Source organism: Delphinapterus leucas, chromosome 18 (genome assembly GCF_059928025.1).
Source record: "Delphinapterus leucas isolate spDelLeu-1000000601 "Yukka" chromosome 18, BTC_Dleu_Yukka2, whole genome shotgun sequence".
NCBI classification, from domain to species: Eukaryota; Metazoa; Chordata; class Mammalia; order Artiodactyla; family Monodontidae; genus Delphinapterus; species Delphinapterus leucas.
The window spans coordinates 57996173-58011869 of record NC_143146.1 but is presented as its reverse complement, the minus strand read 5'-3'; the positions used below and the strand labels follow the sequence as shown (position 1 = coordinate 58011869).

Sequence of the window (15697 nt, the reverse complement as noted above, 5' to 3'; positions counted from 1 at the left end):
GGTCAAGAAAGCCCAAAAAGGCTGTGGAACTGCTCCAGGTTTAAAGAAACTAAAGGGATGTGACACCTGAAAGCAACACTTGGACTGGATCCTGGACTGGGGAAAATAATTTGAATATGGATGGAGGATTAGGTAATAGTATCAATGTTACATTTCCTGTTTTGATCACTGTGCAGCGTGTAGGGTAAGAGAATTCCTTGTTCTGGTTCCTACTCTATGAGCCTGTGGCCAAGTGACTCAGTCAGCAGTCAGTATTATCAGCTGTTGTTACTAACTAGAAAATGTTAACGGTTCTGAAAGAGGAACAAGGAACAGTGAGCATGATGGTCTCTATTAGTGCTTTTCTTTTCTTTTTTTTAATTTTATTTCTGGCTGCCCTGGGTCTTCGTTGCTGTACACGGGCTTTCTCTAGTTGCAGCCAGCGGGGGCTACTCTTCGTTGCGGTGCCCGGGCTTCTCACTGCGGTGGCTTCTCTTGTTGCGGAGCACGGGCTCTAGCCACGTGGGCTTCAGTAGCTGTGGCACGCGGGCTCAGTAGTTGTGGCTCTCGGGCTCCAGAGCACAGGCTCAGTAGTTGTAGTGCACGGGCTTAGTTGCTCCGCGGCACGTGGGATCTTCCCGGACCAGGGCTCGAACCCGTGTCCCCCGCATTGGCAGGCGGATTCTTAACCACTACACCACCAGGGAAGTCCCTCTATTAGTGTTTTTCAAACTCTCGGCTGCAAGCCATTGGTAGATCATGAAAATCATTTAGTGGTTCATCAACAGGAGAAGAAGAAAAGCAAAGCAACTGAGCCGCACATAGCGTGTGTGATTATTATCAAACTTTTAAGTTACAGACACACGTACACACGCTAAACCACGTATCTCACTGGCAGGAGTCAAGTGGGAGTCCAGTAACTCTGCATGTTCTCAGCCAGACCCCTGCTTCTCCTCCATCAGAGCTGCTCTCCTCACACCTTTATCCATGCTTACGTCACCCACCACAAGAAGCCCAGGCCTCCCAAGTCATTCCTCTGCTACCTCAAGGCTCTTTTCCCACCTCATGGCCCACCTCTCTGAAGTCCTGAAGCCCTGCCCCCCAGCCCTTTGCCAGGACAAGCTTCCCCTGCAGCCTTCTCCAGTGATGGGTGTTTCTCATCCACATGCCTGGTACCACTGGGCCTGGAGGCGGGATCAGAGTCCCCTCTGTTCCTCACTGTCATTTCCAGACCATTCTCCTTCCCTCTCCCAGCACCTCGCCCCAGCTTTGGTTTTCATTGTATCAGACCATGCCACGCTTCACTCCTCCATCTACGACCCCTCCGCCATCACCCAGCCCTGCACTCCTTGCAGATCTCAGAGCGCTACCACCCTTTCCTAAAACTACTCCTGTAGGGCTTCTTGGCGGTTTCAACATCCAGGTAGCTCACCCTTCCAGGCTTAGCCTCAGCTCCTCTCCTCCAGTGACCTCATCTTCCACCAACCACGTCAGCTACTCAGGCCGCGGGCACATCCCAGCCCCATCACTACCTCTAACTGCAACCCCTCCGCAGGGCCATCGTCAAGTAGCTCACTCTTTGATCGCCACAACCCATCTTCCCAGCTCAGCTTCCCTCTCACATTCCAACGCCAATGACCGTCTGACTCGACCAGGACCTGGAAACCATGGTTCCTCCCCACTCCCTTCCCTCAGCTCCCTCGCTTGAGTTCCACGGCAATCACTACAGCCACTCTCTTCTTTAACTCTCCCGCCCTCACCCGCCCCGCCTTGTCCCTCCTGGCAAAAGCACAGCCCTGACACAACCCTCCAGCAACTCCACGGCTACACTCATGCAACTGACGATGACTGGAGGAAAAAAAACATGAGACAACTATGCTGAATGCTTTTTCTTGGATTCATAACCGGCCACTGAACTCAACCGAACCTTCCTGCGGAATCTTCAGCACCTCCTCACTTTCAGTGGTGACCCTGCTTCCTGTTCCCCCCACAAGCGCAAAGCAGTCAGAGGAGAGCTTCCGTGAGCGCCCATCACGCGTGCCAGCTCCCTGCACGTGCGCCCACACGCTCGGCCTTCGCTCCTCTCTCCACGCTGAACCCTGCAGGCCCCTGACAAAGGCCCCACTCTCCAACTGCCCCTGCGATCACATCCCCCCTTCTCTTCTCAAGGACATTTTCCCAGCAGCAATTCTTCCCTCTCTTTAGATCTTCCCCACGAATATACAAACATACATTTCCCCTATCTTTAAAAAAAAAAAAAAAAAAGGATGAATGGATAATCCAGTAACAAATAAAAATAGCTATCTAAAAGGGGAGAGAGGGAAAAGGCTGGAGGGACTGGAAAGGGAAGCAAGACTTCTCCAAATTTACCTTGTTCCATAATTCTGACTTGGGAATCATGTAAACATTTTACATAAAAACAAAATTAAATCAAAACGAGCGGAAAAAAATCTCTAAATATTGAAAATAAACTAACTACATGTCAAGTTAGTGGTATAATCACATAGAATATTAATTGCTTCAAATGACTTATAAAAAAGTATCTTGACTGGGGCGTCCCTGGTGGCGCAGTGGTTAAGAATCCGCCTGCCGATGCAGGAAACACGAGCCCTGGTCCGGGAAGATCCCACATGCCGCGGAGCAACTAACCCGTGCACCACAACTACTGAGCCTACGCTCTAGAGCCCGTGAGTCACAACTACTGAAGCCCGTGCTCCTAGAGCCCGTGCTCTGCAACAAGAGAAGCCACTGCAAGGAGAAGCCTGCGCACCACAACGAAGAGTAGCCCCCGCTCGCCACAACTAGAAAAAGCCCACACGCAGCAATGAAGACCCAACGCGGCCAAAAATTAATTAATCAATTAATTTTAAAAAAAGAAGTATCCTGACTGTCTACAACCCTAGAACTACAGGGAAATCATTTTAAAATATGACCCACAGAGCCATACAAAGAAACTCATACAGCCATAAGAAAGAATGAAGTTCTGATACAAGCCACAACATGAATGCACCTTAAAAACATTATGCTAAGCCAGTGATGAAAGGCCATGTACTGTACGATTCCATTTAATGCACTGTCCAGAATAGGCAAATCCACAGAGACAAAGGAAGATTAGTAGAAGAGGGGGAATGAAGAATCTGCTAACAGGTAGGGGTTTCTTTGTTGAGGGGATGAAAGTGTTCTGAAATTAGATAGTGGTGACGGTGCCAGGACTTACTGAATATACTAAAAACCATTGAATTGCCTGCTTTAAAAGGGTGAATTTTATGGTATCTGAATTATATCACAATTTAAAAATGACCCCATTTCTTCTCCAGCTACCACCCCATCTTTTCTCTCCCCGTGAAGTAAAACTCCTCAAAAGACTTACCACACGCACGGCCTCCAGTCTCTCTCCCCGCGGGCTCCACCCACAGCAATCGGGCTCTGACCAACCTTACCACTCTCCCCCAGTCTCTCTCTCTAGTCCTTACCCTACTAAACTCCTCAACTAAACTTAAAACCAGAAATAAAATACCCTCCATAGCACCAACCTACTTCTACTCAATAAAAGCCTGCTGACTGAATTGAATAAATGAATGATAATAAACACAGGCTGAGCTCTCTATTTAGTTTTTTTAATTTAGGAAGAAGAGAGAAAACAGAAACACTTCTAACATCTATTCTAGTCCCTAAAACACTTTTTTTTTTCATCTAAAACATGGGCCTCCTATCATACATACTGCAAACAAAATTATTCAGCAATCTAAACACCACTGTTTGAGTCTCCCACAAACAGTTCATTCACCTTAAACACAGCAACCTTCAATACCAGAAAGCACTGAAAAGCAGCTAACGCCATCACTAAATATGCGAGAGAGCAATTCAGAGCTTAACTCTTGTTCATCAGAATAAAACAACGTACAATTTTTAAAATTACAACTAAAACACAGTTACTCAAAGATATTACGTACTCAAGTAAAATAACTAAAAGGTTATAAAAGTAACAAGGATCTTCAGACTTTGGATTACCTGTTCCATAGAAGGACAAGCAATGATCTGGATATCTTCAGGGCTGAACTCTTCCTTTAACAAGACATGGAACTTCTGGAAGACTTGCTGAATATTATTCTTAGAAAGAAGAAGAGGCAATCATTATTACATGAGTCACTGAAATCATAGTCAGTCTTCTTAAATATGAATAACTAAGAAAGTTCAATCTTACTATGTGCCAAAACAAGTGGAGGAAATGTATCTTCTAGGGCATTACCAAAGACGTTCAATTTGCATTAATATTTCACATGCAAGCACTACCTGTCTAAGACTTATCAGATAAGACTTACTGGAAAAACTAAACTCTAGCAAGCCTTGTCCCCCGCAGAGAATAGTAACAGTCTTCCGCAGCAATTTCTTCCACAGAAGATAATAAAGTTCCCAAACACATAAAGTGTACTTTAAAAATCAGCCAGCGCCTTGGGTAAAGATGTGAGCTCAACACAGAGCTGGAAGCTATGAGTACTAAATTTGCTCTGACATTTAATCCCTCCATGGCCGCTGCAAGCCATTTATTTCCGCTGCTCACCAGTAAAATGGGACATAATTCCTGAAATGCTGTTCTTTCACAAGTGCTGGGCCCGACATAATTCCTGAAATGCTGTTCTTTCACAAGTGCTGGGCCCCATCTCATGTGAGGGTCTGACTACTTATTTATTCATTTACTGATTTCTACTTTTAGGTAGAAATTACCCTTGTGCCACAGGTAACCATAAGGAAATTAAGACAAAATGAGGGCTGGGGGCGAGGTCGGGGAGATATAATCAGACAGATGCATGCTTTGTAAGTCTTTCAAGAATCACAGTGCTTTTTAGTCAACTGTACTAGAATAGCAGACCAACATTTCAAAATGTTTACAGGAAGAGGAAAATGGTACACAAGGCAAGAATACTCCAAGAGACGGGCCAACATTCAAAGAGATGATCACGACACTCACCCTAACTGGCTTAAACAGGACGAACTCAGTATCTTTATTGGATAGGTACAATGACATACTTCTCAACGTCAGGGGCAGCTTTGCTTTTATTGTCTTGTAGGCACTTGCCACAAGGTCACTGACTTTTGCTGGAAAGAAATTAACCTCCTTAGTATCACAAATAAAAACAGAAGAAACATTTCCATTTTAATTCAGAGGGGAATAAAAGGAGAGGAAAATAGCAAAAGAAGACTCTTTACTTCCCCAAAGAATTTCTTTCACTTTTCTTATTTATTTATCAAGTTTAATCACAAGCCCTATAAACATTCATTAAGTGCCTACTGTATACAAAATTCTAACCCCATGGGCTAAACAGAAAAAGAATCCCCCCCCCCAACCGCCGCCATGGCTCAGGACATTCATAGGGATAGTAACCTTCGGCATTTGGAGATAAGGTGTAAGGTAAAATAAAAGGTCATTTGCAGAGAAGCACTAGTAAGAATTACTTCGTAATGAACGAGCTTATTCGTTTGTAGAACTGACTCACAGTAAGAGATGCTCCCTGTCTTATGAGATCATTCAGAAAATACCCACACATATTTAATGGGAACTAAAAATTCACTTGTTACATTCTTATATTGTATTATCAGAAAAGGAAAAGAATTCCAGAAAATTGTAACTGATATAATTAGTAGCCCAGGTGTAGTGCCTGAAAAGAAGTACAAATGGAAAAGGAGTCGCAATCTGTATGAAGTATCTAAAAGAGAAAACTACCTAGAAAGCTATCAAAGAAAAGGCTGATTAATAATTTTAAAGATGCTTGACCTCACTCATAATTAACGAAGCGCATAGTGAAACAACTGAAATATTTCAGATTGGTAAAAATTACCAAGGTTGTGAATATCCACACTTGGCAGGGGTGTGGGGAGACAGGCACCCTCATCCACTGTTGTCGGGAGTATAAACTGTTCACCCTCTTGGAAGGGATATTAGGCAACGTCTAGCAAAACTGAAAATACACACACTCTTTCACTTAACATTTCTACTGCTAGAAATTTGCCTTATGGACATATTTACAAAATACCAAGATATGTGTGTTTATTAAGAGTGTAAGGAAAAACAAACTAAAAATAATTTAAATATCTATTAATAGAATTATTAAAGAAATTATGCTTTAGTGATATATTCTACACGTCCATTAAATAGAATGGGTAGAGCTGGATATGCTGGTATAGAAAGGGCTCCAAGATATAGAATAAGTGGTTTAAAGAAAAAAAAAAGTAAGGGATATTTTGTAAGCAGATAGGGTAAGAGGCCCCCGAAGAAGGAACACCAGGACTGGCTTTCTTAACGTAAGAGAAGCCATTTTGGCCTAAACCATTCTGTGATCTCAGCCTGGCCACAATGCTTGTCCTTTAACAGGTCTCAGTAATTGATGACCTTAAGGGAAGTGAGGGAATGCAGGAACACAGGAAAAGTAATAAGAAACAATAGGTCGGTAATGAAACAGCCCTAGCTCCTCCTCAAGGGATACAGAGAACAATCGGATGCACGTCTTTGAGCTCTGCAGGAACTAAGGCCCCCATTCGGGTGGAGGATGGAACGATGCTGTTGACCCCCGTGACTTCAGTTAACTAAAGCTTGGATTCTGTCAACCATTGCCCCGGTTCAATGCTGAATTCTCCTCTCTTCAAGCCCCTTCATGAATACATGTACCCTTAGCTTAAATTTCCCCAATTTTGCCATTCGGGGAGACACTGCTCTGGGAAAGACCCCCGGTGTTCTCCTTCCTCGCTGCAAGTAATAAATCCTTCCTTCTCCCACTCTTTGCCTTGGTTGTGTCTTTTGGCTCAATACCCACCAAGAGGCAAACCCGTTTTTTCAGGTAACAATAGTATAATCTTATTTGTATAACACGTTTCAAGTCCATATATGCTAGAATACACATAATTTTGGGAAAGCCGCCATTAATAGTGGTTACCTTTGAGAGAACTAGTTTAGAGGTGGAGAACAGAATTCTCTTTTTATACCTTTCCACAGTTCAAATTTTATACCATGTTAAAAAATTTTTTTTAATTGAGGAGGGTCGTGTAAGAGCAGGGTGAGAAACTGCCAATGCTCTCAAGAAGAAAGAACAAACAATCCAAGAATTCCTTATTTTTCATAAACAGATGAAAGCTCCTTTAAGACAATTAATTCCATGGGCTCTGGTCCTATGGTCACTAACACACTTCAGGGATCACTGGTGAGTCTTCAGAGCCCAGTTTTATGTGGAGCCTTGTAAATAAAGTATCCTAATTCTTAAAAAGGTATATTTCCCAGAGTAATTAACAAATTAGCATCCTAACTATAACTCAGTCTTGTGAGTTTAGCACAGAATGACCCCAAGAAGGTGATCAAGTCTGCATGAACCACTAACCCCGGGTTCTGGGGGCCCAAGATAAGTTTCTAGACTGTCCCTGGTGCTCCCACCCCAAAGACTTAAAAATCTTTGACATTTAAGTGTGGGCTTCTCGTATTACAGATCAAGAAAAAGCAACTCCATAGCTCCTTGAGGCTAAATGAGACGGAAGATACAACAACTAGGTAAACTGAAGTGTCACTGCTCCATCTGCCAGGATCTCCTCACTTAGAAAGAAACAAAATGTTTTAAATGACAAAACAGCAAGCCCTATTTCATCTAGTCTTTCTGTCGGTTTCCTTTCATCTACTCCTGCTTTACTAATGACAATTCTAGTCATACTTAAGAGCACAATACCCCTAACCCGAGGAGATCTATTAGGACTCCACTTGAGAAAATGACAGCGCCTATTTTGAGAAGAGAATCTTCCCAAAGGGGAAAGAAAATACATTAATTATGCATCAAGCCCCTGGGCTTATCTGTACTAACTATACTTATGACAATTTGGTGGTTTCTACCTATTTTAAGAGAGATTTATTGCACCCAAGAGTTTCATTTACATTAACGTTCAAAATAAAATCAGGTCCTATTTCTAAATAAGCTCTGTAAATGACAAACCTTGAGCCAATAGCCCAATTAATCCAAAAATGATTAGAATTCCTTCTAGAATCAGTGCTGAGTTACAGCCTGACAAGCCTGCTCCTGACCCTGAGGGGTCAGAACAAGTGATTACCACCAGGCTCACTATGGTTAGAATTTCCAGTATTGTCAGTAAAAGACTGGTTTTCTGTCTCTTGACAGAATATACTACCGCATGAAGGATGCTCTCTGTCCTTTAGTAAGATGGCAAAGATTTCAATCTCATATACAACACAAAGGTTTAAAATAATAAAGCCAGTATAATATTCACTGTCTCCATCACAGTAAACAAAAGGCCTAAAGCATGTCACAAAGTTTATTTGCAAAATAAAGCAAATCAATGCAAATCTATATTGACATCATCCAAGTTCACATGACAAATTTTTGAAATAAAATCCTGCCTTCCATTCAAATACCAGTGATAATTCTCTATGCTTACAAATCTTCCTAGGAGATACATAGCTACTCTTACAACTTCTTTGTTCTACTTCAACTTCAAGTTAACCTGAGGCACTAATAAAAATAACTGAAAATTTTAGAATGGCCTCAGTTCTTTTTCCCAAAAGAAATAAATACCTGACAGACATGCATTCTTTCATTATGGGAAACCAATCACGTTAAAAACCTAATTCCAGTTTTGGGTGCCTGTAGACAGTCAATTTTTTATGGATGCTAAACCAGAATCATTCTTTGGATCTCTCTCACTATGAGCAAAAAGCTTCCTACCGACTCGGACACAGCTCACCCATAATTAAAACACTGATTCTTTTGGCATCTTGCCCTTCTTAGTTTCAAAGGATCTCTATCACAATATGGGCCAGGGAATGGCCAGAAGTATCAATCTAACAAAATGATTTATTCTGGTTTAATGACAACTTAAAATGTCACAACATGGACCAAAAATAACCCACAAAACTAGTCGTGATTTTCAATGTCTAATGTTAAAGAGGGAAGAAAACACCTTCTCGCACAAAAAAATTTACATTTAGGAAAGAGTTAAGACTGGAAACATCTCCGGCACTTCTGCCAATCAATGATGGAGCCTGCCAACTCCTAAATGACACCACATTTTTATAATTTTTTTCAAACACTCTAAAATATTAAAGAGGATGTAACTTGCTTAAAATGTCATGTCCAACATTTCCTCATATAATACTTGGAAACAGCGGCATTCTCTCCATTAACTTCATACTACCAAACACAGTATTTTCACTCTAAGACAATGAAAATCAAGTGTACAGAAGCCATCACACTCAAAGCGTTTCCATCTAAGCCACATTTTATTTTTAACTGTGTGTGTGTATGTATATGTATGTATGTATGTATGTATGTGCGGGCATGTGTATATATATATTTTTTAATTCTTCCTTTTTTGGGATGCTTGCTGAAATGCAAGTCGTGTTGGCTCAATTAAGACCTGTCAGCTCCAAAATGAATCTTGCGTTAACCTAAACCACAGCAGGAGTAGGAAACCAACTTCAAGCTGTCGGAGCGCAGCTATATAAATGCAAATTAACTGACATCCTAAAAAAAGAAATCCCAAACAGTAAAACGTGGGTACCTGGTTGAGCCCAAGGCTGCTGAGAGAGAGTATACTTGGGTCCTCCCTGACTGGCCATTGTGTTTAGTGCTGAAACCTAGTAGAGGGGACAAAAGGAAAAAAGTTTCATTTCACTGATGACAAATTAAACTAGTACTGCTCTCAAAAGATACACCATTTGAACGTATGAAAGAATAATGATAATCAAATGTGCAGCCCTAAAAGAAAATGCATCATATCTCATAGTCCTTTACAACCAATAAAATATTTTAGCAAAACTTCTTCTGTGATTTCAAGGCATACACTGTTTTGCAAAAAGAAAACCATACCAATGTCCTGAGGCATTCAGCCTGAAACATTTCAGGGTAGGAAGACAAAAATGAAGACCAACAGAAACGTCAACACAAAACAGGCCTCTCTTTCAGTGGACTGTTAGGTTAACATTAAATTACTATCGTATGTTATTAGAAAAATGTCACAGCAGTTGGACAAAATCTCCTTTATATACCTAGAGGGTCCTTTTCTTCGTTACAGGCAGAGAGAATGTTATTAAAAAAAAAAAAAGATTTTCAGATAGCATCAAAAAGCACATTTGACTAGCCAGTGTTCTAGGTACAAGAAGTGGATGCCCACCCTCTATTCACCTGTCTTTTCATTTCTCAGCATCAGTACAGAGAAGCAAAACCATACATTCAGCTTTTGGACAAGAATGTTCTTAAGATGGCAAATTACGGTGCGGCTAGGCTGTAGCTAGGGAGGGTGAAGGACAGAAATGCACAAAACATCTGTAAAAAATGGACTGCTTGGGGCTTCCCTGGTGGCGCAGTGGTTGAGAGTCCGCCTGCCGATGCAGGGGACACGGGTCTGTGCCCCGGTCCGGGAGGATCCCACATGCCGCGGGGCGGCTGGGCCCGTGAGCCATGGCCGCTGAGCCTGCGCGTCCGGAGCCTGTGCTCCGCAGCGGGAGAGGCCACAGCGGTGAGAGCCCCGCGTACCGCAAACAAACAAACAAACAAAAAATGGACGGCTAGGTGCCAACGGTCCAGGCCATAACCTCGGCCTCAGCAGACAGTCTCATTAGAAAAACCTGAATACCAACTTTTTAGATTTCTCATAAAGAAGGCCACACAAATATTTAGGCAGAAGATGGGCACAGACAGGATATAATGTTAACTCAGGTCTCTCCAGCCCTCTCTCTATTTCTACCAAGTTCATATTCCTGGACCACTCTAGGCCTTTGCTCATGTTGCCATGTATATAAAATCACCCCTTTCCACTGTCACTCAATTCCTCTCTGTGTCTTTACTTTTTATTGTGAGATGCAGCTTTTAAAAGTGAGTCATACATACGATTATAGGTTAGACAATGCTAAAGAAAAACATGTTCATGTTTAGTGTATATTATCCCAAATATTTCCCAGCGTAAATATATAAACATACTAATGTGTCTACATTTACATAAGTAGGAACACAGTGCTCTAAAAACTTTTTTCTCCACTTAAATCTAAATCCTGGACATTTTTCTGTATCTAATTGTTATGCTTTAATAGTAATGGCTGGCTGTTATGCCACTGATTGTTCCAGAATTTAACCAATTTCATAAAGACATACATTGTATATAACTATTTTTATACTAAAAGCAAATACAAACTTGTATACTCATCTCTATTTACTACCTAGATAATATACTTATCTTTAAGTTAAACCTCAAGGAGCATTTTCTTCAGCAGTTTTCCCCAATTAGCCCCATCTTTTTTAAAACCCTACAGGATGAAGACAGACCCATTGTCTCATAATGACATTGCTGTATACATCTTAATGTTTACATATTTTCCATCTTGATTTCCCATTAGGTTATAACTCCTTGTGAACAGAAATTAAATTTATAGGTCAAATTCTATTACACACACTATGCCGAGGAAAAGAAATTAATTTGTAGTGTTGCTGAGGAAATTAATAACACTTCAGAGGGAACATTAAGAATAAACTTGCAATACTTTAGCAAACTGCTTGAGAGGAATACAAGTCTGAGTTTTTAGCATAAACTGGTCCCACGAGGGGAAACACTTTTAGCTTAGCTATAAACATGAAATTATACTTCCTTTAAAATGCTTTCATTCAGATTTTTTGCAAAAGCAAAATCTTCACTGCAAATCTGTCACGTTTTACTATAAAATAACACTTCTTCAAGCACTGACAAAGTATGTTTATATATATAAAATCATCTTTCGGTCCCCATAATAACCTTAAGTAGGGAGGAAGGATGCAATAGCTATCTCCACTGTAGAGATTAGAAACTGAGGCTTGGAGAAGCTAAGTGACCACTACCATCCCAGTCAGGAGGTGCAGAGCTCAGCTTTCCTGCCTCGAAATGCTCTGCTCTTTCTACTACACCCACGACGATTCCAAGCCCTACTTAAGAGTTTGTTTCAAGCAATATTCAGTACAATAAAAGTCTAGGACATAAAAAAAGTATCGACAGTTTTTTAGTTTTAGAAAACAACTGACCCAAATGTTTTGATATGAACCGCCACCCCCAACACTTAGAGAACAGTATTACACTCCCTAGGGCCATTCAAATACTGAGAGAAAAGATTATTTTTCAAGGAGCAAGAAACAAGGCAATAGTTCTTCTAGAACCATTTTCTTGTTCTCAAGAAATTTCATTATTTTATAAAATAAAATTTTATAATTTTCTTGTTCTCAAGAAATTTCATTAACTGCTTCTCAAAAAAGAGAGCTCAAGGAAGGAGCTACATAAACTAAAAAGCCAATTTACAACAGGTGAAAGGGGACCAGAATCACACCTGGAGTCTTCAGGCTCAATAAACAAGTCTTCTGACAACCTAAGAACGTTCTCTATACACTCTCACAGCTTGTTTTATTAGGCAAACCTATATATATTTTAAAAATCAATCCAAACCTAGAAACAAGCTGAGGACATTTTGTTGATGAAGCTTACATCCAAATAGTAAATACTGAGTCCTACAAGCATACATCCAAATGAAAGATGAAATACTGTTTCCTTTCTGCATCTATGGATACTGCTTTTCTTGTGAGCATTTATCAAAGTACAAGAACTGGCTGCCTTACAATGCCAATTAAAATAAAAGGGGTATAAGATTCTGCACTTGCACAATTACCTTTAAAGAAAATTATTTTAAGGTTTTAAAATCATTTACTCTGTCTCTGCTATTCAGAATACTAGTAACATTGACCCGGTGAAACGTGAAAAATGTTTGGTCCACAAACTCTAAGAAATAATGTCTTAAATGATCACGTATATCTGTATGAACTCTAGTGCTTACAATGCACGTGTGCGTGCTTGTGCGCGTGTGTGCGTATATATCTTTACCTCTGACCCACTCTATGCCAACAGGACAGGGGAAGAAACCTAAATTTGGAATAAGATAACATAAGAGGGATGTCGGGTCCTCTAAGCCATAGTATCTACTAAAGATTCTCACTGAACAGTAAGGAGCAGTGAGGGACCAGGGTTGTAAAAGGAAACATGAGGCAACTGTGAATAATCTGAGTAAGGTCAACATAGAGTGAGCAGATAGAGGCGGGTGAGGGAGAACGGCTTCTCAATGATTAGGGGCAGGGCCTTTCCCTCTCCCAGTCCCATACTGAGAGGAATATAAAAAGAGGTGCATGAACAGCTATACAGGGGTCCCTGCTATAGATGTGCAGCATGTCCATGGAGGGCCATTACATAATTCAGACTTGGAATACATATTTTCTACATAAACCTCTAATTTTTAAAGAATGTTCGTAGTGTCCAGAATCTTCCAAATGCCCAGAGTTATACCAGATTTACCAAGTTTATACTAAGGTCAACTTGGACAACTACCATCAGTGAATTTTCATTCTCCTGACTTCTAGGAAAACTGTGCTTTTCTAGAAAAAACCCTTTAATGGCAGATTTCATTATAACCAACTTGCTTATATCAGAAGATTCGTTCTGCTGCTCTGTTACTGCAAAATATTCATCTACAGTATTTCCCACCAGTGGGTGCTCTCCCCAAAATACTACAATCTACAAACTAGTTTTCCATGAGGACAATTTCAGTAAAAACTATGATGACTGGTTTGTAACTTACAAAATATCCATACTTGCACCATTTTTCTTTTAATCAAAAAGCTGGGAGAAAACATTTACACCACCCTCCTTTTATATTTCTGTGGTGGGGAAAAACACACACACACACATTCCAAATACTTGATGAATGGGCTAAAAGCCACTAAACAAGTAATATACCTCAATGATAAATAATAGTTTAACATTTCTATATTTGCTTTTTTGGTATCATTTCTTACTTTCAAAAACTAATTTCTTCTGTCTTTATCACAGGACCCAGCAACAAGTTACCAATGTCTCCCCAGTTAAGACTTAGATAAGTAAATTTGAGAGAGAGGGCGGTCATATTTTTATTCTTTTTTAATGTCCTCTAACACAAGTCTGGACAGACAGTAGAGGCTTAATAAATGAAAGTTCACTTCAAGACTTCTTAAAGATCTTTATGAGGTAAGTCCTTAGTAACAACACTTAGGTTTTTTTAAAAAATGATTACGTTGCAACAGTAAAAGTCAAAACTGCCATGATCTGATTTTGCCTTTGCTGGCATCTGCCAGTTGATGGATTCTAGCTAGGAGACAGAGAAATAGACAGATTATTATAAATCCATATGTCTGGTAATTAACAATGCAATGATACAAAATCTTCAATTCTCAATTATCTACGCAAAATGAAAGGGAAAAATAGCATGTAAAACAAAGAGGAAAATAAATCACCCATTTAAGTAACAGGAAACCCTGATAGACAGGACTGTGATTACTGCCATGCAGGTCCTAATCCAGGAAAAGTGGGAGTCCCAGACCACATGCAGGTCCCTACAATGTGGATAAAGAGAACAGAGCTAACCAGAGGTCTGTTATAACTAACTTTGCAATATTTGCACACTTTCTCTTAAAACTGAAAAACTCTGCAAGCATACCTAAAAGTCCAAACCAAAAAGCTTCCATAATAGGAAACACAGTGATTTCTTAGACAGAATCATTAAGACATGGGTTTACTGTCTTTTTCTTTTTTTTTTAAAAAAATAAATTTATTTATTTTATTTATTTATTTTTGGCTGTGTTGGGTCTTCAGTGCTGCGTGCGGGCTTTTTCTAGTTGTGGTGAGCGGGGGCTACTCTTCGTTGCGGTGCGTGGGCTTCTCATTGCGGTGGCTTCTCTTGTTGCGGAGCACGGGCTCTAGGCACGCGGGCTTCAGTAGTTGCGGCACGCGGACTCAGTAGTTGTGGCTCACGGGCTCTAGAGAGCAAGTTCAGTAGTTGTGGCGCACGGGCTTAGTTGCTCCGCGGCATGTGGGATCTTCCGGGACCAGGGATCGAACCCGTGTCCCTTGCATTGTCAGGCAGATTCTTAACTGCGCCACCAGGGAAGCCCCTAGATTGCATTTTGAATTACCCTCTTATGAAAACCTTGGCAGAAGGAAACAGTAGGGGCTTCCCTGGTGGCGCAGTTAAGAATCTGCCTGACAATGCAAGGGACACGGGTTCGATCCCTGGTCCCGGAAGATCCCACATGCCGCGGAGCAACTAAGCCCGTGCGCCACAACTACTGAACTTGCTCTCTAGAGCCCGTGAGCCACAACTACTGAGTCCGCGTGCCGCAACTACTGAAGCCCGCGTGCCTAGAGCCCGTGCTCCGCAACAAGAGAAGCCACCGCAATGAGAAGCCCACGCACCGCAACGAAGAGTAGCCCCCGCTCACCACAACTAGAAAAAGCCCGCACGCAGCACTGAAGACCCAACACAGCCAAAAATAAATAAATAAAATAAATAAATTAAAAATAGATTTCTATTAAAAAAACAAACAAACAAAAAGAACAAAAACAAAATGCAATCTAGGGAAGAATTCACAATTACCCAATATGCACCAAGGTCTATACCTTTGTCAGGAACTCCTCCAGCTGCTCTACGAACAGCTTGGTCTGTTGCTGAATAAACTGCTCACAGGCCGATTTCAGATGACGGTCTACATCTTTTTTAGAGTCAAGATAATGTTCTCTTATCTCAGGAGTACCCTTAAAGAGAAGATGACAGTTTCCTCCTGTTTTTGTGTGCCTAGAAATTACCAGACATGTAAAGAATATCGTTTATCTCCCACCACCAAGAAAACAGACT

At 41.0% G+C, this 15697-nt stretch overlaps 1 protein-coding gene across 11 annotated transcripts in view; it reads right to left on the bottom strand.

The window, feature by feature from the left end:
- Positions 1 to 15697, bottom strand: part of COG3 (component of oligomeric golgi complex 3) — a 57519-nt gene that overhangs the window by 2729 nt on the left and 39093 nt on the right. For 4 of the 11 annotated variants that reach the window (XM_089899525.1, XM_089899524.1, XM_089899527.1 and 1 more), the window contains 4 exons: positions 15463 to 15597; positions 9529 to 9604; positions 4949 to 5076; positions 3991 to 4089 (listed from right to left, as the gene is read on the bottom strand). In XM_089899525.1, the coding sequence (XP_089755651.1) occupies positions 3991 to 4089; positions 4949 to 5076; positions 9529 to 9604; positions 15463 to 15597 (438 nt within the window). Of the gene's footprint in view, positions 1 to 3990; positions 4090 to 4948; positions 5077 to 5816; positions 9182 to 9528; positions 14156 to 15462; positions 15598 to 15697 lie in introns of those variants that run through there. The other 7 variants (XR_016388690.1, XM_089899526.1, XR_016388689.1 and 4 more) reach the window with 7 other exon arrangements.